This window comes from Amblyomma americanum, chromosome 4, assembly GCF_052857255.1.
Source record: "Amblyomma americanum isolate KBUSLIRL-KWMA chromosome 4, ASM5285725v1, whole genome shotgun sequence".
NCBI classification, from domain to species: Eukaryota; Metazoa; Arthropoda; class Arachnida; order Ixodida; family Ixodidae; genus Amblyomma; species Amblyomma americanum.
Window position 1 is genome coordinate 215,934,715 of NC_135500.1, and position 25,630 is coordinate 215,960,344.

Consider the following 25,630-nt stretch of genomic DNA (forward strand, 5'->3'; position numbering starts at 1 on the left):
GAATAACGGCCGTATCCAGCTTTCGGCACCGCCTGAACTGCGTGGCCATCGCCGAAGGCCGCAGGACAAGCACACTGTGGCTGATGCCGTTCCGCGGCAGCATCGCATCAGCAGCGGTGCAAGCAGCAGGTTAAGGTCGGCATCGCGTAGCGGGTCGCAAGCAATGGCATCGATTTTTCCCATTGACCGAGAGAAAGGGCGCTCGGGAAGAAAGGTAATACTGGAGACGGTCCCCGTCGCCACGGGTGGGGAGGAGGCAGTGCAGCCGCACGCTCCCCCGAAGCTTTTCACAACCAAGTGCCCACCTTCCCCCTGCACGCAGACCCGGCGGCCGCCAACGACAGAGCTGGGCCCGCAAACCCAGCGTGCGAACCACGCGAGCCGGAGAACCCGAAAGGAAGATGAAAAGGAAAAAAAAAAGGGGAACGGAAGGTGTTTGGAGCACTGCGCCGCGGCCGCTTTCCCTCTTCCCCGCGAGATGCGCGGCTCGCGATGATTCATCCACGTGGCAGCCAGCAGCACACGCGCAAAGGGGGGCTATGGCTGCGTGTACAACGTGCACGGTCACACTCGGAAAGCACCGCTTCGTCTGGATGGCTCAGCCGTCCGCCGCACAAAATCAGTCGCTGCCGCCTCAAACGAATTGCCCCGGCGCCCGAGAGTTTTCTCGTTCTATTAGAGGCGGTATCCAAGCGTTGATTACCTCGCCTGTGCTTGCTTCACATTGACAGACATGCAGACACGCCGTGCTCGGAAAGGGTTAGGACAAATGTTAAGCACTGAGCGCGATTCCCCTAGCGAGAAACAAATGTGAAAGGCGCGGAGGCAGAAAAAGCGTGATCTCGAAACGATAGCGCAAGTTGTTGAGATTACCGTGCGCGGGATCGGTCATAACGCGGTCGCCGTCATTGTTTGTGAAAACGAGCGCGAAGTCGTCCCTCTTGCGGCCATTATACGCAACAGGTTAGGCATTAGAATATGCGCTATGCAAACGTCGATGCAGTTTTGTCAGCGCCTTTTCGGATGGACGGGCATTGCTAACTGTGCGTGCGGAAAGCGAGAAATAGCATAATAAAATTCCAATCTAAAATAAGCCTGGCGCTAGGAAATGCGATTGGGTGCAAGCGCAGAGGAATAGGATATTCTTGAACAAACTTGAGTTTACTAAATTCAGACTAGTCCATCGCCTCATGCTATATTTGCTTCCAGTTCTGAAAGCAAGGTGGCTTTGGTTGTATCGCGCATACTAGGAGGGGGGTGGGGAGCCCACAGAATTGCACTGGCGCATTAAGGCAAAAACGAACGAACGAGCTTATCACGGTTCCGGGGCCTCACAATGCGGAATATTTGTCTTTCTTCGGCGTTTATGATGGTGCAATGTAGCCACTCACATTTTTATCTTCGGCAACGACCGTGAAGCGGCCCTGGCCATCTACCAAACGTCCAGGCACAGAGGCAACCCGCGGACCAGCGCAGCGGCCTCTGTTGGCTCAGGATTCGTAGCCACCGCTCTCCGCTCTCAGCAAATCGAGCGACAGGTAGAAGGAAGGTAACGCCCCTTTCGGCAAGCGCATTCGTCGGCCGCGGATCGGGATTACGGCCCGAGCGCATTTGCAGCACGGGCAGAACGCCCTCGCCCACGGTCAATCGAGTACTGTACAAATGGCGCCCTCGGCCCGTTCACCTATACGCTGGAGCGAAGGCTCTGCGGCAGAGGCGGATAAGGGCCTGCAGAGTGTGCACAGGCGGCTCTGTCGGGATGCTCGCTCTCGCCACTGATGCGCGCCGCAGCGCGAACTGTGGATGCTGGACGAACGCGCATCCGACCGTTCACAGAGGAACAGCGGGCGATTGGGAGAGGGCGGCCCGCGAGGAGTGTAAGGCCGCGCACACGTAGGCAACGTTCGGCTACGAAGCTCGAAAACTGCAGCAGCAGCAGCGGGACAAGGAGCACATAAACGGCGAGCAGCCGAAGCACAGCCCTCTTTCTCTCCTCTCCACCCTTCGTCTGGCATTGATCGCGTCAGAGCCCACCTTTGGTATACCGTCCCCGTTGAGGAGCGCGAGCCGCGGCTGCTGCTGCTGCTGCTGCTGCTCACACGGCCATGCGCGCGTTTCCCTCCATGGCAGCGCGCAGGCAAATCGGCGGATACCGCTGCTGTTTGTATTCGAACACCACGCGATCACGCGTCGGTTTTCGTAGTGGCCGGACACTTGCCTCTGGCAGACGAACAATCGTCAGTTCTTTCGACGCTCCTTATCTCCCGCCAACATACCAAACATTTTACGCGGAATGATGTTACCCGGAATGTTAGTCGCGCGATACTCGCCACTTTCGAAATATGCCGCTCAAGGCAATCTCGCTATAATGAAAACTTGGGCTAGAACTGCACTCACTGTATTAAAAAAAGGAAACGAGGACAAAGCGAACAACTTGAATGAAGCAAGAATCAGTCCCCGGCCTTGCTTCGTCAGCGCACGTTTTACTCAAAAAACCACTGCCATTTTTCTCCAAAAATCACTGCTAGCAGGGCGCTGCCGTTTGATTCTTCTGTTTCTTAATTGCTCATTCATCTGGTCCATAATGGTATTTTCCCGACAGTTCGCTCCTGACTACATTAATTTCGTACAACTCGCATAAGCACCAGCAAAGCATATTCACCGGGCGCACCGCGTTAGTGCATCGCATCATTCTTCTACAGCACTCGTGTTCAGTGGCGTGCGCACAGTTGGGGGAGGTGACCTTCCTAATAGTCATGGGGGATGGGGGCGCAAATTTTTTTTCTTTGTTCTCTGCTACCGAGAAGGCGCCAACAGGCGCTGCAATGATCATTATGCCCCTTATGATGAGACCTGTGCACGCCTATGCCCGTGTTGCAATGGGGCCGGCCGGTGCAGATCTGGAGAAGCGTTTGGTGCGGTTACGGTCCCTTGCGCGGGGTTGAGGCGCATGGCCGGACGTCAACACTGACAGTATGTGCGAAGGGCTCCAATTCTTGATAGTGTTGATCTCCGGGAAGGAAACTAACGTACGATGCGGTTATCGAATGAACCAGCAGCGCCAAAAGTGGCGCACGCCAAACCGACACTATATATATTGTCCTCTTGGAAGGAGGTAGGACGGTGCCGCCATCTGTAGGAATGAAACGGCACTTCCTGTGCACGTGCACAGCAATCTGACGCTCACCGCAGTGATGCCGCGGATTGGACAACTTCGTCCACAGATTGCGCGAAATGCACGTTCACATTCCATATCATAGGTGGCTGTCTCTGCAAACACGCTGTGGCGGAATACTGCTCGCCACCTTGCAACGGTGTACTGCATCGGGCACTCAACGGTTCCATTGTAGTCATTACACATCAATTTTTCGAGTAAAAGTCCGCGTTATACCGGTGTGGGCCGTGAATATTACGAGAATTAAAAAAATGAAGTTCAGCAGGTCTTTGGGCCCGCAGGAACGCGCCGCACGGTGGCACGAAGATGTCACGTGACAGCGACATCACTCGATGCCTTGGTGACTGCGCAGCGCGGTGAGAGCCCCGTAGTAGAGCAGGATGGAGCAGGTCTTGGCGGGCACCAGGAACTCTAGCATGCTGAGCGCCAGAAGTTCGTTGTTGTAGAGGAGGCAGGCGCCCCGCTGAAAGCACACCTCTTGCCAGAGCAGGCAGGAGCCGTCGATCACGGAGCCCAGCAGCAGCGGTGCCGGGATGTTGCCTGCACGGGACCGGGAATGAAGACCACCGAGGCTGGTTGAAGCAACATGATAGTCAGCCGGACCGACTGACTGACCGGATCGATTATAGACTCACCGGGCCGACAGAACTGAACGACCGACCGATAGAAATGAACTCATTCGGCTCGAGAGAAGGCATTCTGTGCCGACGCATGCGCTTAACCGGCCGCCGTGTAACAGAGCTTTTCAATAAAGCGTTTGTTCTCTCCGCTGATTTCTGGTAACTACTTTGTAGCGGTTATTTCAACACACGGATTGGACGCTGACGCAGCCGGCAGAACTTAACGCTGCTGGTATATATATATACGCACCGACGACGCGAATAGTGACCCACTTCACGGCGAGGCCCACTGCTCTCTCCTTCTCTTGCACGCAGCTGCGGAAAGAGAGAGAGAGAGGAGGGGGTGAACAACGGAAGGCTGCTTCGCAACCAACTAAAATTAAGCCCTACTAACCAGGAAACGTGGTAAGAGTTCACGCTGAACATATGACGCGTATGAATAGAGCATATGAGCCCTATGAATAATGTTCGCGCTACACTGCAACCTCTGTTGACTTGTATTACTTCTAATAAATTACATTTTCTGGAAATTTGTAATGTATTGATTACATTTTCCAAGCTGCAACGTTCTCCGTAATCCATTTCTTCAGCATTTAACATATCGAGAACCAGAACTCGGTTACGAACACTCGTGTAGCACGGAAACGGTCGAACTACAGAGAAGCCGCGCGCCACAGGACGCCCGCATATTCAAATCCCAGCGGTCTGCGCTTCGCATCGTATGTTAAAGCAACGCACTTTTCTCTAGCGCGTACATAGAAATAAGCCAGTGTCGCTACTGATGTGTTCACAAGAAAGCGCGAAAAAAAAATGCCCAAGCAAACTTTGAAAAACAAATGCAGGTGAATTTACCGACGTATGCACCGAAACAGTATACATCAAGCAAGACGCAGCTGAGCATTCTCGTTCCTGTATATTTGTGTTATGCTAATAACAGGTGGATGAAAAGTAACGCCATAGTAATCGACTATACTTCTCTGTAAGTGTTCAGTTAACTTTTTAAGGGCTGTGATTGATTACATTGATTACACTGAATAAAAAAAATCAGTTACATTTCAGATGGACTACGTGTAATTTTATTCGGTTGCTTGTTTACTATAATGTACTGTAATGTGAGTTTTGTACTACTGTACAAGACTGGCTGTCATGGACTCGAACACAGTTTCCTTAGCTTGAAAAATGAATAAATTTTCGCCTTCTTCGGATCGCGAAAGATAAAGATTTGAACACAATCGACGCAACGTTCAGTCGAATTCTACTCGCACATTTTCCAGACGGTTATTATTATTATTGGTTTTGGGGGAAAGGAAAATGGCGCAGTATCTGTCTCCTACACCGTTGGACACCTGAACCACGCCGTAAGGGAAGGGACAAGGGAGGGAGTGAAAGAAGAAGGGAAGAAGGAGGTGCCGTAGTGGAGGGCTCCGGAATAATTTCGACCACCTGGGGATCTTTAACGTGCACTGACATCGCACAGCACACGGGCGCCTTAGCGTTTTTCCTCCATAAAAACGCAGCCGCCGCGGTCGGGTTCGAACCCGGGAACTCCGGATCAGTAGTCGAGCGCCCTAACCACTGAGCCACCGCGGCGGGTTCGACGGTTCGACGTGGCGAACGCTAGTAGCGCGAACCGGCTTTTTCTGCAGCGGGTGCCCCGCAAGCACCGAGGCTCGGCGCTGCTTACCGCATCATCACTGTTATGATGGGACCCGAGTTGAAGAAACTGAAAAAGACGCAGATGAAGATGACGACCATGTAGATGACGAGCAGGTCGCAGTCGGTCGGGCATTTCAAACGCGTCGCCTCGAAATCGTACGCAGACGCATTGCTGGGCGCGCCCGGCGGGATCGGAACGCAGGAGCAGTTCTTGTACACTTGCATCTCCTGCGAACAGCCGAATGGGAAACATTCGCACATGCACCGAAGCGTTACAACGGTTATCTATAGATGGGCCACCTATGTAACGTGGCCTTGTGGCATCATCACAGCCTGTCCCAGGGACCCCGAACATGGGGGGAAGGGGGCGGGCGCCCCTCCCCCTCCCCTAGCCTCCAATATCTTCCACTTGGGTCAGATTTCTGACAATTGAAACACTTCAGTCCTAGGACTCTTTTAATGCAAATCACAGGGGGCCTGAACTGCTTGGTTTCGTAGCCAGTTGTAAAGCATTTCGTATATACGAGTAACCTAAACCAGTCATGTCCCAACAAAAGTCGACTCTCTGACCCGTGTACATGACCATGATTAGCAGAACTTAAACAAATTATACACAAACTTTCTAATGCAGTTGATCACTCCCCGTGCGTAAAGCTTCCCATTTCAATTCGTTCTATATTGCCATGAATCTTTGTACCGTTTGTTCGTTTGCACTCAAAACCGCCGGCACGCGGCTTTATCATTTTGTTTTGTAATACGGGATGCGACCAGACCTATCTCCATTGATCGTGGCCACGTGGAAATACTTCCACATTTTCCCACATTGTTGTAGTTGCTTTTGGTTCTTTATCTCGAAGGTTCCTTGCCAGCTTTAAATTGAGGGCAGCCAAGAACTGCATGCATTCAGTTCGGTGACCGCCGAGCACGCTTGTGGCTATCACCGCCGCCGAGTAATACCCCTGTCACACGGACACTGTAAAGGTACTTTGAACTAATGCTCCATTACTCTAAGGACGAACGCGCGCTACCACACGGACGCGCCAAAGGACACCTAGCTCAAAGGAGCTTCGAAACAAGGCAGCTCGAGTTCGTCCTTTGAGGCTTCAAGGGAGTACTCTCTCCTAGCGAGTTAACACCATAAATAAATTGGGAAAAGAAACGTTCACTTTTCATTTTATAAATTCACTTCATAAGATTAGTGGTGTTTTAAAATATAAGATCATTTGTTTTGTGGCAGTCTCACCACGCCATACTCTCGTTCCAGATATACGAGCGTCACGGTAGCCACGGTAAATATGCCGCCATGTCGTCCATGTTTTCTCGCGTCGTCGCGTGGATCGTCCCTCATTTTGATGGAGACCGCCGAACACAAGGCACACCAGAAAAACGTGACCACAAAAACAACGATCGCAGAGGTAAAAGAACCAAAGGGAACAACCGAAGGACGAAGCTGGGCCTGAGCGAGACTGAGCGAGTTGGGCTCAGTGTGGCCAGCACTGTGATGGTATGCTCTGTACTTGGAAAATCATATCATTATTGCAGTTAAAATTGCGTTGCTTTAACATAATACGGCTATAAAACTAATTTACTAAAAAAACTGTGACATTTCTGTATTTACATGTGCAGTGCAATTTTAATAAAGCTTTTCGCCAATGAGGGCGCTAAAAACTTCTTGCGAAGGTCGTTCCGCGACCGTGTAGCACGGACGAACTCCCTTGAAGTAGTGCTCCTTTGGGAGCGTAAAGGAGCATTAGTTCAAAGTGCCTTTAGAGTGCCCGTGTGACAGGGGTATAACTCAGTCCTTAGTGGGCGCGAGAGAGCTCCTTAAGGTTTCTTTTGGAAGCCTTTTCGTTGTCTTCTTGACTACTGGAGTGTCATCACCACAACGTGACTGTTCGCGTCAACCTTTCAACATCGAAAAATAATAAAATAATATTTTAACATAAATTAGCATTAAATACAAAATAAGCTCGAAGTCTTACCCCCCCCCCCCCCACCCCTCCCCAACTAAAGAAAAAGTTCCGGAGTCCCTGGCCTGTCCACCAGATTGTGAGCAAACTGCATGACCACCGTGGAAGGCGGCAGTTAAACAAGCCCCACCGGTGGCAGCACCTGCCATCTCACCTCAGCGCCTGCAATGATATGAGGACATTCCGCACATACATGGGCACTAACTCATTAACGCTATCGCGTCATACAGTTAAGGCGGCCCTTAAATGTCCCCTACAGCTTTTTTCAGGACTCCACTCGGTGACGCCGTCCGGCCTCGTATCTAGGTGGTGGTGGTACAACCCGCCTTATGTTTGCGGGCTTTCGTCCCCGGATACGTGCAGTGCACGAGGGACGTTTAGAATAGCTTTGCGGCGCCTCAGGAGAGCGCGTCTCACACGATGACGGCAAAAGTTGCGCGAAACGCGAGGCTCAGGGTGCGTACGCGGGGTGGACGCGTGATCATGGGTGAGCGCAGCCCCAACCAAGGGCAGTGAAGTTATGCGGGGCACGGGCAGGGAGCGGTCACGGGATCGGCGTGAGTGGACACACGCGTCGACATCGGGGACGTTGCAGGCACAGCTAGAAAATCGAAGACTTCTGTGTGGTTACGACGTCCGGGAGTCCCTATGTGCACCTAGTAAAAGAGAGCTGAACTAATGGCATGTCCAGAAATTCAGCACACTGCGGGTGCTTTTTGTTACAGCAATAACTATTCTTCTACTCGCAAGTTGTTCGCAGCACTGTGAAGGTAGAGCTCTCTCGTCCAATAAGGGCCAAGAAAGACAACAAATAGTTTCTCAAATATCGGACCAGTGTTGTGTCTATTTTTCAAACAATCGTCGCACTAACTTAAATGGCAGTTCAGGATCATGTTCTGGAACTACAACAAGCGTTGCGTTCACTGGCTAAAATCCCATGTGAATGAAGTTCTGAAAGGCGCAAAAGACACACACAGGAAAAAAGGGGATGACACAAATGGCGCTCTTTGTGTCATCCCCTTCTTCCTGTGTGTGTGTGTCTTTTGCGCTTTTCAGAACTTCAATCATGAACCAACTAGCCCCAAAGCAAGTTCTTCTGCATCCCATGTGAAGTCTGCACGAACACAGAACTGCGGAGGCCTGTTGCGAAGTGCTGCACCGCGCGTAGCAGCTCCTGCGCGCAGCAGCTGGACCCTGGTTCTGTTTTCTCCCCAGGGATGGAGCCACCAGTGGCGAGGTGAAGGGCAAGGGGAACACGTTTTGCAGCACACACCATTCTGAATGACTCACATCGCCGCGACCTTCACAGCGCTGCAAACGACTTGTGAGTGTCATACATCAGGTGAAACGCTGTGAAAGGTACGGAAGTAGACCGGACGGGAAAATCAAGGGAGGCGTGTTACTCCGCGCTTGTTCTGTCCTCGAGTGGTCTATGGCACGAGGAAGCGACAGCGCGTTGTCAGCAATAAGAGTGCATTTAATCAAGATAATGACAACTGTGTCATGTGGTAAGCATTTACTGTTTCGCTGACCACAAATAACGCACTACTTTAAACAAGAGCGCTAGCTTTGACACCGTTGCACATGATGTTAAAAACGGAGTATAGAACCCACGGTTTCGCGTAGTCATCGCAGTCGTCACCGTTCCGTACACATTGAAAATGAAAATTGGTTCTTTGCGGAAATTCCCAAGGTGGTCGAAATTATTCCGGAGCCCTGCACTACGGCACCTCTTTCTTCCTTTCACTCCCTCCTTTATCCCTTCCCTTACGGCGCGGTTCACGTGTCCAACGATATATGAGACAGATACTGCGTCATTTCCTTTCCCCCAAAACCAATTATTATTATTAACTTTGCGGAAAGGAAATGTCGCAGTTATCTCTGATGTATCGGCGGACACCCAACCGCGCCGTAAGGGAAGAGATAAAGGAGTGAGTGAAAGAAGAAAGGAAGAAAGCGTGCCGTAGTGAGGGCTCCGGAATAATTTCGACCACCTGGGGATCTTTAACGTGCACTGACATCGCACAGCACAGCACACGGGCGCCTTAGCGTTTCGCCTCCATCGAAACGCGGCAGTCCTTGGTCGGGGTCGAATATAAAAAATGTTTTGAGGAAAGAAAATGCGCAGTTCGGCGGACACCGCAATCGCGCTGTGTGGGGGAAGGAGGGGGTGAAAGAAGGGCAGTAGTTGAGGGCTGCGAAAAAATTTCGACAACCTGGGGTTCTTTGACGTGCACTGACATCGAGTGGACACATGCGGAGCGGTTGTGCTGCGACTGTCGAGCAGACGACGAGCTCTGTTAGGATGCTACCGGCAAACAGTGCGCGACAGGATTCTCACATGGCCAGAGCCATAAACCCGAGCCACGTCAAGCAGAGGACGGACGGAATGGTGCGCGTAGACGCGCTGTGCGAAGCTTTTGGTTCAACCTTCCCATGTAATAAGCGAGTCGTCGTATCGGCATGCGTGTTGTCACTGCGTCAATCATTTCGTGAACCAGTCGGCGAGAGCTGTGTTACGAAGCCTCTCCCGTCTGGTTCCGCGTGTAGCTCGCGACGAGCCGGAGCACAGCTGACACATTACATAATCGCTAAAACATCGCGTGGTGGAGCCTGGGTGCCCGTCGCGCCATTTACATGAGGCAGCTGCTTCCTCTCCCGCTGGCCGCGGTGGCAACGCACAGCAGCGCTCCGTGCGCGACGGCGGCCACGCTGCCCCTTAGCGACAATGACGTCCGGTGATTTATCTGCCGCATAGGCAGAATTGTGAACGACTTCCGACACGCTTTTTGCAATGCATCTGGGATACACGTGCCTCTCCTCTCCTTCCCGTCCTCCGTGGCGCAACTGCATTTCTGCTAGTTCTGCGGGCGACTCGCCGCTTGAGGATGCTCGGCCGCCGCTCTTCTTAATCGCATTCTTAAGAGCACTAACGCGCTAAGCTGAGCTGTACCAATTTTACTGTGTTAGCAGTTGGCCCTCCTTTCAAAATCTGTTGTGTGGGCGTTGTGAACTGGGGGTTTGTGGGCGGAGCGAAAGAGTGCGAGATGGAATGACGAAGGTGCAATAGCGCCCCCAGCGGGAGCGCGAGGATAAAGCGCGCTCGTCGGATGAAACGGGGGAGAGTGAGTTGGAAAGGGAGCCGAAAAGGTGTTCGACGGGGTGCGAAATCTGAAGGACTCAAACAATAGGCACATATTAAAAGCGAATTCGAAAAGTCTAAAATTGAAGTCCTACTGCTGACACAGAAATGCCGCATCACATGGCACGATTGTGTCATTTTTTTTTCTTCTCTCGCATTCCGTTCTCGTTTCCATTCTTCGCAGGTACAGTTTTAGAACAGCTGATCTGTTCACATCCTTGATGAAAGCGACTTCGCATCGGGCCCTGTAAAGTTCTCACCCAGGTACCGTCGTAGGGGTTCGGTATGACCTCTCTCTCAAGGCAGCCGGCGAAGCAGGGGGACGCGTAGACCACGTTCTCCACCGAGCATATGGGGTCCAGCAGCTCCGCCCGGCAGCGGCAGTTCTCGTTGCACTCGCTGGTGAAGTCCACCGTGCGGCTGCGCACCAACGCAGCGCTCACAACGCGTTTCGCGCAAACGAGTTTTCGGGTTCGTCGCAGCTAACGGTCACAGGCAGCTTTCCGCTCGCTCACGAGACGACGTTGTTAACTCTTGGGACGAGCGCTTACTCCTATTCGATCGAAGCCTTGTGTGAGGCAACAGGCAAACGGCTTTGTTGCGTAACGTTGTCAGAGGCGTGCTCATATCCCACGGGTCCAGTACAAAAGGGAGCGCCCAGATAGCATTAAATGAAAAAAAAAGGTAATCCTTCTCCTTTGTATAAAACCAAGTAATTCTAAAGACCAGACGGTACGAAGAGAACCTGGCTGTAGTATACATGCACGCACACGAACAGGATGTGGGCTCGGCTCACTTGCTACTGCGGACCTCCCCTCGGAAGAAGGTCGGGTTTGGGCAGTGTAGCGCGAAGACCCACATGCAGAGCCAGGGGATGATGCTCATCGCGCAGCACATCTTCAGTATGGTGCGTATGGGCAGCTCCATCTTGGACACCAGCGCGCCGCCCATCACGGTGCCCCCGATGCCGGCCGGGATCAGGATGCAGCCTGCGCGCACGTCGCCGCATGCATGGTCGGAAAAACACTCTCACAGGGTGGGCAATAAACGAGAAAAATAACGTCCTGTCCGCACCGCTGGCTGGCCAACAATGAACACCTCTAATGACCGCTGGAGGAGCAACAGCTGAGAGCGTATCGCTTCGCCGAACGCATCTCCAGTGGGTCCAGGAACGTGCCTTTTAGAGGACGCGTAAAAAGCGCCTCGTCCCCTTGCTTAGTTACTTAAAAGGCTCTATTTTCGATGCCGGATTTAATAAGCAGCGAACGGGGAAGGCATCCGCCCCCTCCTCCAAGAGAGCAATTTACTGCGAAAAAAAAAAGTGCACCGGCGCCCATTCTTTACACAGAATGTAAAAAAAAATGCACTGTGTGTGAAAAAGTACATGTCGCAGGAACTAAATGGAATCCCAAGCAATCATCATCAGCGTAAATATACACCCACTACAAGCCCCTCCTATATCCCTCCACTTAACCCTGTCCTCATCTGTCCATCTTGCTCTCAGCTACCCCACCCCCGGAACCCCTGAGAATAATGAGAGCCAAACGCGGCTTCTTACCCAGGGCTGCGGCTGTTTTCGAAGGAGTCATTGAGAATTCGGCCTCGAAGAACTTCACCGAAAAGGCCGCAACAGCCGTACCCACCATGGCTGGGAAAGAGCAAAGAAGCAAATACGGGTGCATATTTATCTTTGCTTTTGAAGGACCGAGAATGTGTTCCAAGAACATTTTCGTCAATGAGGCAAGAGCCGAAAGACGCACTGTAGATTTTGATCTGGACTTTAATCGGACCTTGTTTAAAGCCACGCTGTATTGGCATACTAACCATCCATCACACAAACTGTTGAGCACACAAGGGCAGTGGATTGAGGGGCTCATTACAATGTAAATATGAATGAATCCAAAATCACTGAAACCAAGAAAAGTATAGGTGAACTTTTTTGGTCAAAGTTCCACTTTTATGTAGATAACCAATAAAAAAAATCATTCCCCTATGCTCTAATTGGTTTCGATTACTGTTGGCTTCTTTCATAAATCCATTGTCCGAAGTGATTTAAATTAGGCTGCGGCGAAAGCTACATCAGACGAACCCGGTACAATATTTTCCCAAGTACGTCGCACTGACCCGACCAGTGTTATTAAGGGTGTGACTAAAGGTACAGTCTAATTAAGGCGATTTGAAAGTGGTCACTCGAGTTTTAACCTACTCTTATTAAACTCCTCTAACACGCTTTATTTTCGCAAGAGAGCTGCAACGAATACATTAGTTTAGCTAGCCGCGGGATTCTTCTATCCTGCACCGTCAGGTCTGCTGCGGGATGAGTGATCGTCATGCCAGGAAAAATTTGTTGGCCCGTTTCAGCCGGAACGAATCTGATAACCTTCAAATGGCAATGGACTGTACATCGGAAAGACCCTGTGCATTTTTTCCCACTAATTCGTGGGTCGGTTGGATGTGGCCAGTGTCGTTTTGATTCTCCCTCAGCAGTCTGCTCAATTTTCGCCCCTTTTGTTTTTGGTTCAAGGATGTTTACCCATCGATCGGAATGGGGCGATGGACACTCTGTGCGCGTACTTCGAAAGCACCAGGAATGAAATGCTTGTTCTGCTATGCGCATGGCAAACTCCATGTCCTCTGCACAATTTGCCACCCGTGGTTTGGTTGCAGCGCTAGGGCTGCAAAGCATATACTCCTGCATATTTCCGTGCCACCATGAGGCACATGTGCTTGTCTGTCGACTGCCGCGATCCGCTTCCCGAACATGAAGGCTTGTTTCCTTGCGGCATCGGTGCTTCAAGTTCATGCATGCACGGCTTGAGGCGATGACTGAGCGGGGTACTCGCGCTAAGCTTGAACCCAGGGAAAAAAATTAAATTGAGTGTCGAAAGACCAAACTACGAGCTGGGTACTTTCCTCGCCTTCCCCCCAAAACGTCGCTGTCTGTCGGAAGTGGTTCATACGTGCTTCCGGCTTCCCGGCTGGTACCGCGCGCATTGCGGTGGAGCACGTCTTCGCATCGCAGATCCGGCCTGGTCATCGCCGCTGTGTCGCCGTAGTAACCATACAACAGCTTTTGCAATAGCTGTGAGGCAGAATCGAAATATTTTAAAGATGAACATACTGTTTCCGGGTGAAGAAAAGGTAGCATGAAAATTTATTGCTTCTTACGGACGGGTGCTTTGCAGGGCGAGATGTGTGCTGTGATGCGCCGGGTACGAACGCTCGATCCCCAGCCCATGTCCAACATTCTTGGACAAAAAATGTTGAATATTGGGGAATTTTTCAGGTACTAGTATAGCAATATTGAAAGCAATAGTATATTCTTCCGAAATGTCGCAAAATCTTTTATACTACTTCCATGGCTCGCAACGAGGAGTTAAGACTATGACAATTGGGGAACGCTTTTGACGACAGCAAAAACGTTAATAGCAAAAAAAAATGCAAGCCTGCAGACGGGATATCTGCAGAGATATATATATATATATATATATATATATATATATATATATATATATATATATATATATATATATATATATATATATATATATTGTTATAGTGAAATAAATGTGTGAAAAAATTGCGCTCACAAATTTTTTGCCGTTCAAAACTGCTTTTGTGCAGAATTGTTGAATATGAAGTATACCGCTGCTCCTACAGGTCGGTGCAGCATTTCCAGCGGCACGAGTGCTGCGATAGAGCTTGCTTAAAAAAACTATCAGAACGAGGCAACAAGTTTACGAAGCGTGTTTACAAAGCACCGAGCGAGTATACGTATCGCTGCTCGCGTCGCCTGCCTCCGCCTACGCCGATTGCATGCGACGCAAGCTCAGCCGTGCTTGAAGATGCCATTCTCGATAGCGCTGCAGGTGGGTCTCGCTACTTATGTACACAATCGTGCACTTTCATGATCGCGGGGTCTTTGTGCAAGTCAGTGTTTTTTGTGCAAAAGCGTCGCGTGACGAGCTGCATACGTCGCCGCACCGCATCGACCGACCGACAGCCGGAGATATATCTTTGGAAAGTGCGGGAAGCGCGTGTAGCAAACAGCACTCGCACCATGACGCTCGTCAGTTGGACGTGGCTTTGGCCACGGACCTACAGCAACGTCCGCGCCATACCTTTAATGAGATTAAACTGATTCCGTCGGATGTATCTTTAGACACTGCATTTAAATTATGCTGCGACCACAAAGCTTGTATATACAGTCGTAGAAGTGGTGCCTATGAAAAAATGCAACCGAACGTGACACGGGTATGGGGGCTCTGCCACGGGTAAAAAAATGCATCGAATTCCAGAAGAAGTAATAACAGGAAAATGTTTTACTGTGTATACCTCCCGGAACCAGTCCCAAAAAAGGCCCTCAGTGATGAGCGAGACTTTAGGATCCAAAGAGGACCAGGAGTGCATTGCTGCAGGCCAGGAAGTGCAACAAATTATGTTCAAAGCTGGTGGGTGCAAGGCCGGTCCACGCCTGCAGCGCCCGGTCTTCATTTCATCTTAGAAATTATTCCCGTTTCATAAGTTACATTTCTTCACCCCTCATATTAAGACAAGTTGCGCTTTTTGGTGCTGCAGTTATACTCATGCATTTCCGCAGTCATCGAATTTCTTTTCCCATGTTTGTATACCAGCCACTTGTCTGTGCAAACCGTAGTATGGGGGCCATGCTGAAGGCCATACGTTCGAATCTGAAAGAAAACTAACGGGAGTTAAAACTATAATTGTTCTCTAATTGAACGGAGGTCGTATGCGTCGTCATTCTCAGTACAGTTTAATAATACACAGAACAGTAAAATACCAGTGCAACAGTATAAAATAGTGTGAATCAATCCAACTGTAACCTCGCCAAGGCGTCAGAGTGGCTGGCGCCACACAGCCTCGAAAGGCCCGTCTTTCAACCAGGGGGAAAGCGTAAATGATATCCTCTGCGAAACTAAAACCATCAACTACAGATGCGAAGCGAAAGCGTGCCTGTTAAATATGACCCAGCTCGTCATTCCTTGCAGTTAAGTGGAAGCTACGAAAGCATGGCACTGACTTTCACAGCTTCGCGGTTGGCTGGCGATCGAGTGAGAACAGCGCACTGATGGAAGCTGGCACCCCGCGGTCGTAGCTTCTGCCGCACAGCAACTGACATTGTGAAACGGACGTCGGTAGAGTGCAGTTCACGCGCGACCGCGAGGCGCCGTACGCACCTTCGGAGGCAGAGGCGAGGGTGAGCATGACGAAGGGGATGTTCCTGAGGAGCGCCAGGATGGCGCGCGGTATGTCGCTGACGTACTGGCCGTAGGCGGTGTCCTCGTCGGCGCCCTTGCTGCACACGTGCAGCCGGCGCACCATCTGGCACTGGTGGAACGCTGCAACACACACGCTGTGTTAGCGCCCACCTGGCGGACAAAAGACTGGTGGCTGGCTGTAGCTGGTATACGTCATGGGACAGCGCTAGGTTTCACAAGGCTGCAGCGACTCGGAGAAGGGCAGAGACCAAATAATAATAATAATAATAATAATAATAATAATATTAATAATAATAATAATAATAATAATAATAATAATAATAATAATAATAATAATAATAATAATAATAATAATTGGTTTTGGGGGAAAGGAAATGGCGTTGTATCAGCTGTCCCATATATCGTTGGACACCTGGACCGCGCCGTAAGGGAAGGGACAAGGGAGGGAGTGAAAGAAGAAGGGAAGAAGGAGGTGCCGTAGTGGAGTGCTCCGGAATAATTTTGACCACCTGGGGATCTTTAACGTGCACTGACATCGCACAGCACACGGGCGCCTTAGCGTTTTTCCTCCATCGAAACGCAGCCGCCGCGGTCGGGTTCGAACCCGGGTACTCCGGATCAGTAGTCGAGCGCCCTAACCACTGAGCCACCGCGGCGGGTGACCAAAGAAACCAAAAATTGGTTTTTAGGGAAAGAAAACGGCGCACTATATGTCTCACAATCGGCGGACACCCGAGCCGCGCCTTAAGGGAAGGGACAAATGAGGGACTGAGAGAAGAAAGGAAGAAAGAGGTGCCGTAGTGGAGGGCTCCGGAATAATTTCGACCACCTGGAGATCTTTAACTTGCACTGACATCACACAGCACACGGGCGCCTTAGCGTTTCGCCTCCATCGAAACGCAGCGCTCATCCCGTTTTGCTATCTCACCCGCGCCGCTACAGCTCAGTGGCTGTCGCGCTCGGCTGCTGATCTCAAGGTCATGGGTTCGATCCTTGTCGCGGCGGCTGCATTTCGGTGGAGGCAAAATATCAAAAACCCTCGTGTGCTGTGCAATGTCGGCGCACGTTAAAGAAACCCAGGTGGTCTACATTAATCCGTAGTCCTTCACCACGGCGTCACTCATAGACCGTGTGTCACTTCGGGACGCTAAATTCCCCACAATTGACAATTTGTCTCTAAATCTGGTCAAAACTTGTCAAAGTTAGCGCTGCCTGATAGAAGGCCATTCAGCACGTGACAGATCGCTCCGTGCGCACAATGACGGCTGCGGCACGTACACGTACGTTCAGCCACCATGTGGCACAGTGGGACTCCGGAGGAGCAGTTCCGGGAGCTGCGCCGGAAGAGAGCACGGTGAGCGTGGCGAGTCGATCAATGGTGGACAGTAGTGAGAGTTGGCGGTGTGACTGTGTGGCGGCCGAGACTAACACCGGCGTGACAGAGCGTGAGCTGCAGCGCGTGGGAGTCCTACGCGCCATTAAATACACGAGGGCGGTTTAATGGGAACACTTGAGCGAAGGTGGCCTCGTTAAGTGTGGCTCAGCCTGTATACTTTCGCCGTCGCTTTTAAGAACATGCATGACGACTTTGCACAAGACGCACGAATTAGGAAAATTAGACTACCAGCCCCTGTCGAAGGGCGCCAAAATTTTGTTCCAATTTAGCAGAGTTGTAATTAATGGAGCCCTTTTTTCTGATCAGCTTGATGCTGACAGGAAACCAAAGCATCAGTCTGAATGAAGCGCAAGTTCGAACTAAGCCTGTTCGAATTAACCAAAGTCCAGTGTACGAGAAAGAAGGCTGGTCTGGTCGTGTCGCGCACAGGTGTTTGCACAGGGAATTCGAGCTCTGTGAGCGGCAGAGATAAGAATTTAAAACGCTTTCGTGTCAAGTGCGGCCGCAAATGTATTTTTAGAAAATGGCTCCTATAGTCCAAGCTAGTTCGGAGGTTGACCATGGGAGTGAACAGCATGAGCAACGAGACGGAGGTAATGGATGACATATGGATGTGTTGTTGACGATATAGCGTGCGGTTTCATTGCTCACAGCTCAATTCGCGTTTCTGTTTTGTTTTCGTTATAATGCTTTCCGACACGACTAAGGCCAGCTTTCAAGTGAGCATGGCGTTTCTCATTATGTTACACATACCTGGACTACACATACGCGACGAGGTAGTGTGCGCGCAGTGTGGAAAAATGCGGAAATAGCGGTAGCGGAAATAGTAAACATACGCTCGCCAAATATTCTTGAAGGAAAAGGAAACACGACATTTCGGGGCCCGTACAGGTCCCTCTTGATCACGCGTAGGGCACTGCATGGAATGACGGTGGCTTAAGTACGGTTAAAATTGCGCAGTGGCAGATTGTAGATTTCTGTAAGATTTCCACGTGTTCTGTTAAGAGCATGCTTCGTGTTATGCATGTATGAGGACAAACGACGACCTACATTAAGGACTCTCGTCACTTTGTGGAAAAACTAAAGCAAATATCGATTGAAGACGATGATGTTATGGCTTCATTTGACGTGAAATCGATGTTCACGTGCGTCTCAATAGACTTCGCTGTACAGAGCTGCAAGGAAGCTCTTTGCGCAGACGCCACATTGTCTTGAAGGACTCCGTTAGACGCGGATGATCTATGTCGCCTCTTGAGATGTTTTTCTCGACAGCACGCATTTTGTTTTCAACGGAACCTTCTACAGGCAGCGCATCGGCATCGGAGCCTCTATCTCCGTGGTCTGCGCTAACCTCGCTTTAGAAGCCAGTGAGAGCGCAGAATTTTCCGCGTTCCAACCGGCACCCAAGTTATTCCTGCGCTGCGTGGACGGCTGTTTCAGCACTATACGTCGCGAAGACGTGCAGCCTTTCCTACGACATCTGACCTCAATCCAGCCAACAGTGCAATTTACCGTGGAAGAAGAAATCAGCGGAAAATACTATTTTCTTGATGTCCTCGTCACAGAGAAAAAACACCACGCTGTGTATGGAAAACCGACGAACACTGGAAAGGACCTGAACTGAGCACATCCTCTGGACACAAGCGGTCGGTCACCAAATCGCTCTTTAATCGCGGGTGCACCCTATGTTCGATCCCGGAAAAACGCCGCTGCGAAATCGACAAAGTGAAGCAACATCTGAAAAACAACAGACACCCTAAAAAAAAAAAAACAAGAGCGTACGTCACCCGCCGCGGTGGCTCAGTGGTTAGGGCGCTCGACTACTGATCCGGAGTTCCCGGGTTCGAACCCGACCGCGGCGGCTGCGTTTTTATGGAGGAAAAACCCTAAGGCGCCCGTGTGCTGTGCGATGTCAGTGCACGTTAAAGATCCCCAGGTGGTCGAAATTATTCCGGAGCCCTCCACTACGGCACCTATTCTTCCTTTCTTCTTTCACTCTCTCCTATATCCCTTCCCTTACGGCGCGGTTCAGGTATCCAAAGATATATGAGACAGATACTGCGGCATTTCTTTTCCCCAAAAAACCAATTATTATTATTCCGAATTCCTAGTTGTCCGTGGGGCGCGGTTTCGAGGCCTGTTTCGCTGCAACCAGGTCTCGGTGCGACCCGTGGCGTTTCGTGGCTTCTTGGCAGTGCCTCGTTGCCGGATCAATACAATGGCCCGCCAGTCGACCAGTCGTGCCGTGGGGCATTGAATACGTGGTGCTGCTCGTTGGCGACCCGTGGGCTGGTTGACTTCGACCGGTGTCTCTCCGGGAGCCCTGCGCGGGTGCTCCCTGCATGAGCTGCTCGTGTTACCCCGTGGATTCTCTGGTTACGTTTTAATGTCCACTGCAGCGCCTCTCTCTTTCATGTCATCCCTTCCCTCACCGCGCGGTTGAAATGCTCACCAAGAAGTTGCAGTAACTGCGCCATTTCCTTTCCTCAAAATGAATTTTTCCTTCAACTTGTACCCGCCGCAGTGGCTCAATGGTTAGGGCGCTCGGCTACTGATCCGGAGTTCCCGGGTTCGAACCCGACCGCGGCGGCTGCGTTCTTATGGAGGAAAAACGCTAAGGCGCCTGTGTGCTGTGCGATGTCAGTGCACGTTAATGATCCCCAGGTGGTCGAAATTATTCCGGAGCCCTCCACTACGGCACCTATTCTTCCTTTCTTCTTTCACTCCCTCCTTTATCCCTTCCCTTACGGCGCGGTTCAGGTGTCCAACGATATATGAGACAGATACTGCGGCATTTCCTTTCCCCAAAAAACCAATTATTATTATTCCTAATTCCTAGTTGTCCATGGGGCGCGGTTTCGAGGCCTGTTTCGCTGCAACCAGGTCTCGGTGCGACCCGTGGCGTTTCGTGGCTTCTTGGCAGTGCCTCGTTGCCGGATCAATACAATGGCCCGCCAGTCGACCAGTCGTGCCGTGGGGCATTGAATACGTGGAGCTGCTCGTTGGCGACCCGTGGGCTGGTTGACCGACCGGTGTCTCTCCGGGAGCCCTGCGCGGGTGCTCCCTGCATAAGCTGCTTGTGTTACCCCGTGGATTCTCTGGTTACGTTTTAATGTCCACTGCAGCGCCTCTCTTTCATGTCATCCCTTCCCTCACCGCGCGGTTGAAATGCTCACCAAGAAGTTGCAGTAACTGCGCCATTTCCTTTCCTCAAAACGAATTTTTCCTTCAGCTTGTACCCGCCGCAGTGGCTCAGTGGTTAGGGCGCTCGGCTACTGATCCGGAGTTCCCGGGTTCGAACCCGACCGCGGCGGGTGCGTTTTTATGGAGGAAAAACGCTAAGGCGCCCGTGTGCTGTGCGATGTCAGTGCACGTTAAAGATCCCCAGGAGGTCGAAATTATTCCGGAGCCCTCCACTACGGCACCTCTTTATTGCTTTCTTTCACTCCCTCCTTTATCCCTTCCCTTACGGCGCGGTTCAGGTGTCCAAAGATATATGAGACAGATACTGTGCCATTTACTTTCCCCCTAAAACCAATTATACGGCTCCCGCTTCAAGACTTGGCCAAGAACGAAAAAACGCAGAAACCAAGCGAGACGTTTCCGGGGTCAGCGATGCACTTTCACGCATCTTCAAAGGTTATAGCGTGCACATTTCTCATGTGCCTGCCAGCAAGTTAAAACGACGGTTGGTCCGGGTAAAAGGCCGTCTAGATCTCTCAACATACCCTGGCGTGGTGTACAAGGTACCGTGTTAAGGCTGTGAAGGCAAAACGGGAAGCTTCAGACGAAGGCTCAATGAGCACCAGAATGACGTCAGGAACGGCCGCTCTACATGTAGGATAGGATACACTTTATTGCTCTAACAAGGTCTTTCGGTCACACAGAGGTCTTCATCTTCAAGCAGATGTCTCCCTCCGTCTTGCAGAGGTCGGCGCCCCTATTACAGGGCACCGCTGAGTATGGCCGCTCGCTGGGCATGGATGACCAATCCTCGGTTGGGTTGGCGCTGGAGAGCACACTCTCCCACTAATCCGCACTCGGATTTTCTGAGCCATGGAATGCTTTGCTTCTGCCACATTCTCAAGTAATATGGTATAGGGTGGGTGTTGCACCGTACCATGGGCAGATGTCCCTGTATTGGTTCGGGAACATTTTCCTAACGATGTGTAAATTGGGGAAGGTTCCGGTTTGCAGCTTCCTCCATTAAACTGCTTCTAGTTGATTTAATTTGTTGTGGGGAGGAGGATACTTTAGTCTCGTCCCTCTGTAATAATTTAGAATGTCAGAGCACGTCGCGATTACCCAAGAAGTCCTTCGGGTCTTCGTTGATGAGTGCTCGGTTAGAGTGCGCGCGAGCGACTCTATGCGTTCAGCCGGTGCGGCGTGAACGCATAGGGCTCGATGCCCATCGCGGCCGTAAGAGCGAGCAGTCGCGCCTCGAGGTCCGGGTCCATTACTGCTAACTACATCCCGACGGGCGCCGCAATCACGCCGCCGACGCTGCTGCTGGGGTGCTAGGAGCAACAACCGGAAGCTGCAAAAGGAACGTCAGCGGATGACGTATTCATGGTCAGGGCCCAGTCCCAGAGTTGTTTTCTTTATTTTTGTCTGGTGCCCGCGCGTACGGGTTGAGGAGGGAGAGGAGGAGCGTAATTTTTAATCGTCTATATCTTCGTTGTTATTGATGCTAGCTTAAAAATTCTTGCGTTGGGGTGACGAGTGATGAAATGCCTATCTCTCGTCTGCTTTACGTAATCTCAATTTATTGCATAGTCTATTTTAGTCACCGTCGTTCCATCTCTATCTGATCAAGTGACCCGTACGGGCCCCGAAACGTCGTGCTTCTTTTTCCTTCAGGAATTTTTGGCGAGCGTATGTTTACTATTACGGCAATGTTAGCTCCTAGCGAGACGGTATTCCGTCCAACCCTGGACTATATATGCATATAGGTAGACGTTCAAGATGGCATTCCTTGTCTCTCGTGTGTCGTGGATACAGAAGATGTGCTTCCAGCGCCTCCTCCACCTTGACGTAGAAATGCAAGTGATTCGCAGGTCTGACCTCAGCTCAACGAAGCACAAACACTACCTACGTAAGCGGTGGAGAGTGGCTGCAAGAAAATGAATAGTACATGGGCCTGTTGACTGGCACCCACCTGCCAAACAGGAAGAAGCGGGAGGTGGAGAAGAAGCTTGGGGGCCTTCTTAACCACATGTTCTATCATGTCTGATGAGTGTCTACTGTTCTTGCGATTTTCCCGCCAGAACTCCGGTTGGAACTGGTTCAGTTGTCTTTATATGGCATGCATGCATGAGTCCACTTTCTAGTATGTACGAATACCTTTCATTGCGTTATCATATGGAATTATACTAATCCGACCCACCATCAACCTTAATCCACTTTCTGGGGTGGGCCCACTTCCAAGATTGTGGGGGTTCTCACATTTTTTGGCGGCGCTCTATGACTGATACACTGGTGGTCCCGCGGGGTTGATGATGTCGCGATCCTTTTAATCGCATTTATAGATCGCTGGGAGTACTCATGCCCCTACTGGCGCAGTGATGCAACGGTTAAGCGATGTGCCACTGCCCCGGCAGGCAGCTCTTTCAAATACAGCCACCAGTGGGGCTTGTGAGACACAGGTTGCTCTTTCCTATCTCCCGTACCTATCATGCGGAGCGCCACGGTGGGTAAGTGGCAACTGAATTGGATTTGGCAATGGTGTCAATTTAGCTCACAATTTGGTGGGCAGGTTGGCACCTTCAACGCTGGGCACGTTGTGATGACGTCACAAGGTCACGTGGCCTCTCTCGACCAATCAAGTAACTTCGTAGGGAATATCTAATTCCGCGGTGCTCTCTGCTTGGTCAATCGGACCCACGTGACCCCGATGACGTAATCAGGGAACTTCGTTACGGAGAAGCAGGAAACTGCTTGGTGACAGCCTGAATACTATCGCATTAAATGTGGATGCCGTTGCAGCATTTGTGAGTGAATGGCATAAATAGGATCGCGGAAAACGTCTGATCGGCTTTCGTAATGCATTCATACAACTTTGCCGGGCGTATGTGCGACTCCTGCAAAGTTCTAGCATGTTCTAAATGCGCGGAAAAATTCGGGAGGGAAACAGAAGGTAAAGATCACTCCGTCATCGCAGGGTTTAACAAAAAAAAAACGATCAGGACAACGCAGTAGTCGGTTAACATTTTTATCCTATGTGATTTAGGACAAACCCCACCAAAACGGGCCCGAAAGTTTGCATGCACTGTGTACCTCCTAAAAATTATGCACGTTACCATTTAAACCTCCCGATCGACCCATGTTTTCAAGCCATGTTTCCTTCTATGTGGCTGCCCACGTCGCCCATGTTATGATGCCACTGACATTAGGCGGATACATCTATACTTCTCATCAAGAAAAAAATAGGCCCAGGTTTGCCCCTTCAAAAAAAAAAAAGTACCGGAGCTGATTAGCGAACGAACTAGCGATTCACAGCCCATGCAAGAGCCGAGTGAGCGCTTTGATCTCGAAACCATTTTCGTCAATAAGAAGCAATCGCATCTTGCGATATGAACTTACACGGCAGGTGCTTGGGAAAAGCGGCCATTGGTACGCTGACGATGGCGCCCATGACAGCAGCGACCAAGAATCCGACCCACCACGCGCCGATCCACATTGAGCTCTGACTTGTCAGACCAATTCTGTGGAAAGCAATAAGAAGTGAAAGGGAATTCAATGAACTCGCGCTTTGCGTACAGAGCTAATAAGAGTGATTTGAATGCTGCTGCTGATGATGGGGACGAATTTTTATGGCGCAAGGGCATTTGTGGCCAAACAGCGCCATGGCACAAGGTTGTTTCATCGACTCAAGGTGCATGCAGTCACAGACACAGGCCTATTTCTCAAGCATTGCACCCTAAAGAAGCCGAGCACCAGGCATGGGAAAGCTTGTACCCATTGTATCACCGGTGGGTACCGGCACTGGGGATCGAACCCCGCACCTCCCGCATGCTAGGGGGATGCTCATACGACTAGGCCATCGCTGCGGCTTGAGTGATTTCGATGCTGACAACTTAAAAGCGGGACTAAGATGGATACTTCGGCTGGCAACTGTTGTTATACCGCGACCGTGGCCAGGAAAAAACAAAACAAAAACGGCAACGGACGAAACAACGCGCTCCGTCTGGGTAGCGCTTTCTCATATTCTCTCGCCGTCGTTTGTTTTACGTCGGTGAAGACAAAGCCTGTGACGCAGGAAAACGTAGCTCCCCCCCCCCCCGACCCACCCTTCCTCCCTCGCACACATGCACGCTAAATGGCGTGAAGAATTGGTTATACATGGTCCGACCTGGCGAACCTCAAGCAATGGTGAGCTTGAGCGTCCAAGGTTGCGTATCTATAGATAGAACCTCACTTGGGCAGCGATACTGAAAGCTATTCAAAGCCCATTAATTATGGCGCCACCTCTCTCCAGCAGGGTGCACCGTTTGCGTGCTGATGATCTATAATAGCGTGGCTGCACGACTCGCGTCGATACATTTGCATTCTCTGTCTCTATCAAGCACATTTTGAACTAAGCCCCTAATGTAACCTGATTACGGCGGTAAAGGGAGGTTTAAGCCTACACACCAATATTTATTTGTTTGTTTATTTATTTATTTATTCAAGGTACCTACAGCGCCCTGAAGGGAATTATTGTAAAGGGGGGGGGGGGGGGGGGGGTGCTGAGTACATTAACGGTAAGTATAGAAAGAATTCAATACAGCAAAACAGAACAAAACAAAAATAACTGCAAATGTTAAGAATTTCCAATAAAGACAGCAGCATTGTAAATACACCTGAGACGCAGAACCAACACTGAGAACAGCAAATATCAGATTATTACATTTTCAATGATGGCCTGGAAATTCCCACTGTCAAACATTTCATTACGCAGGAGGTTTCAGTCATTTATCGTATAGGGAAAAAAAAGGAATACAGGTGTATTAATCCGGCAGTTACCCTTCAATTTTCATAGTATTGTCCCTTCTACTCGCAACGTATTGAGGCTTCCTTAAACAGACGCTTTTATCGATTCCTGTTTTTACCAAGACACCGTTGAAGAAAGCAGTTCTCGTCATGGCGCGCGTGCACGCACACGAAGCCCACGTGCGGTACACGAATACGAGGCGTGACGTCACTCACGAGCTGACGTCTTTCAAGTCGACGAACACGGAGAGAAAGTATCCGGACACGAGGAAGCCGAGAGCGGGTCCCAGGACGGCCATGGCGCTATACGTTCCTTGGGGATGGGGACGAAGAAAGAGAAAGGCACGGCGTTGCATGCACGAAAACGCGTGAAACGCTCTTTTGCGTGCTAACTACCTCGCTTTAGCTGCAACGGTAAATGGCTGCGCTGGTTCATACATAGCAGGCAACGCTGCCAAAG

General features: G+C 50.7%; 2 protein-coding genes across 2 annotated transcripts in view; one reads left to right on the forward strand and one right to left on the reverse strand.

Moving 5' to 3' along the window:
- LOC144129319 (uncharacterized) overlaps positions 1 to 3,947 on the forward strand; it is an 86,505-nt gene extending 82,558 nt beyond the window's left edge. Inside the window, exon 2 of the mRNA XM_077663362.1 lies at positions 1 to 3,947. Coding sequence (XP_077519488.1) covers positions 1 to 496 — 496 coding nt within the window. The 3' untranslated portion in view covers positions 497 to 3,947.
- The window catches only part of LOC144129318 (solute carrier organic anion transporter family member 4A1-like), a 27,692-nt gene continuing 5,562 nt past the window's right edge, over positions 3,501 to 25,630 (reverse strand). The window contains exons 4-12 of the mRNA XM_077663361.1: positions 25,387 to 25,483; positions 23,782 to 23,903; positions 15,762 to 15,923; positions 12,122 to 12,211; positions 11,360 to 11,552; positions 10,824 to 10,983; positions 5,480 to 5,679; positions 4,046 to 4,110; positions 3,501 to 3,715 (exon numbers count right to left, since the gene is read on the reverse strand). Coding sequence (XP_077519487.1) covers positions 3,501 to 3,715; positions 4,046 to 4,110; positions 5,480 to 5,679; positions 10,824 to 10,983; positions 11,360 to 11,552; positions 12,122 to 12,211; positions 15,762 to 15,923; positions 23,782 to 23,903; positions 25,387 to 25,483 — 1,304 coding nt within the window. The remainder of the gene's footprint in view (positions 3,716 to 4,045; positions 4,111 to 5,479; positions 5,680 to 10,823; positions 10,984 to 11,359; positions 11,553 to 12,121; positions 12,212 to 15,761; positions 15,924 to 23,781; positions 23,904 to 25,386; positions 25,484 to 25,630) is intronic.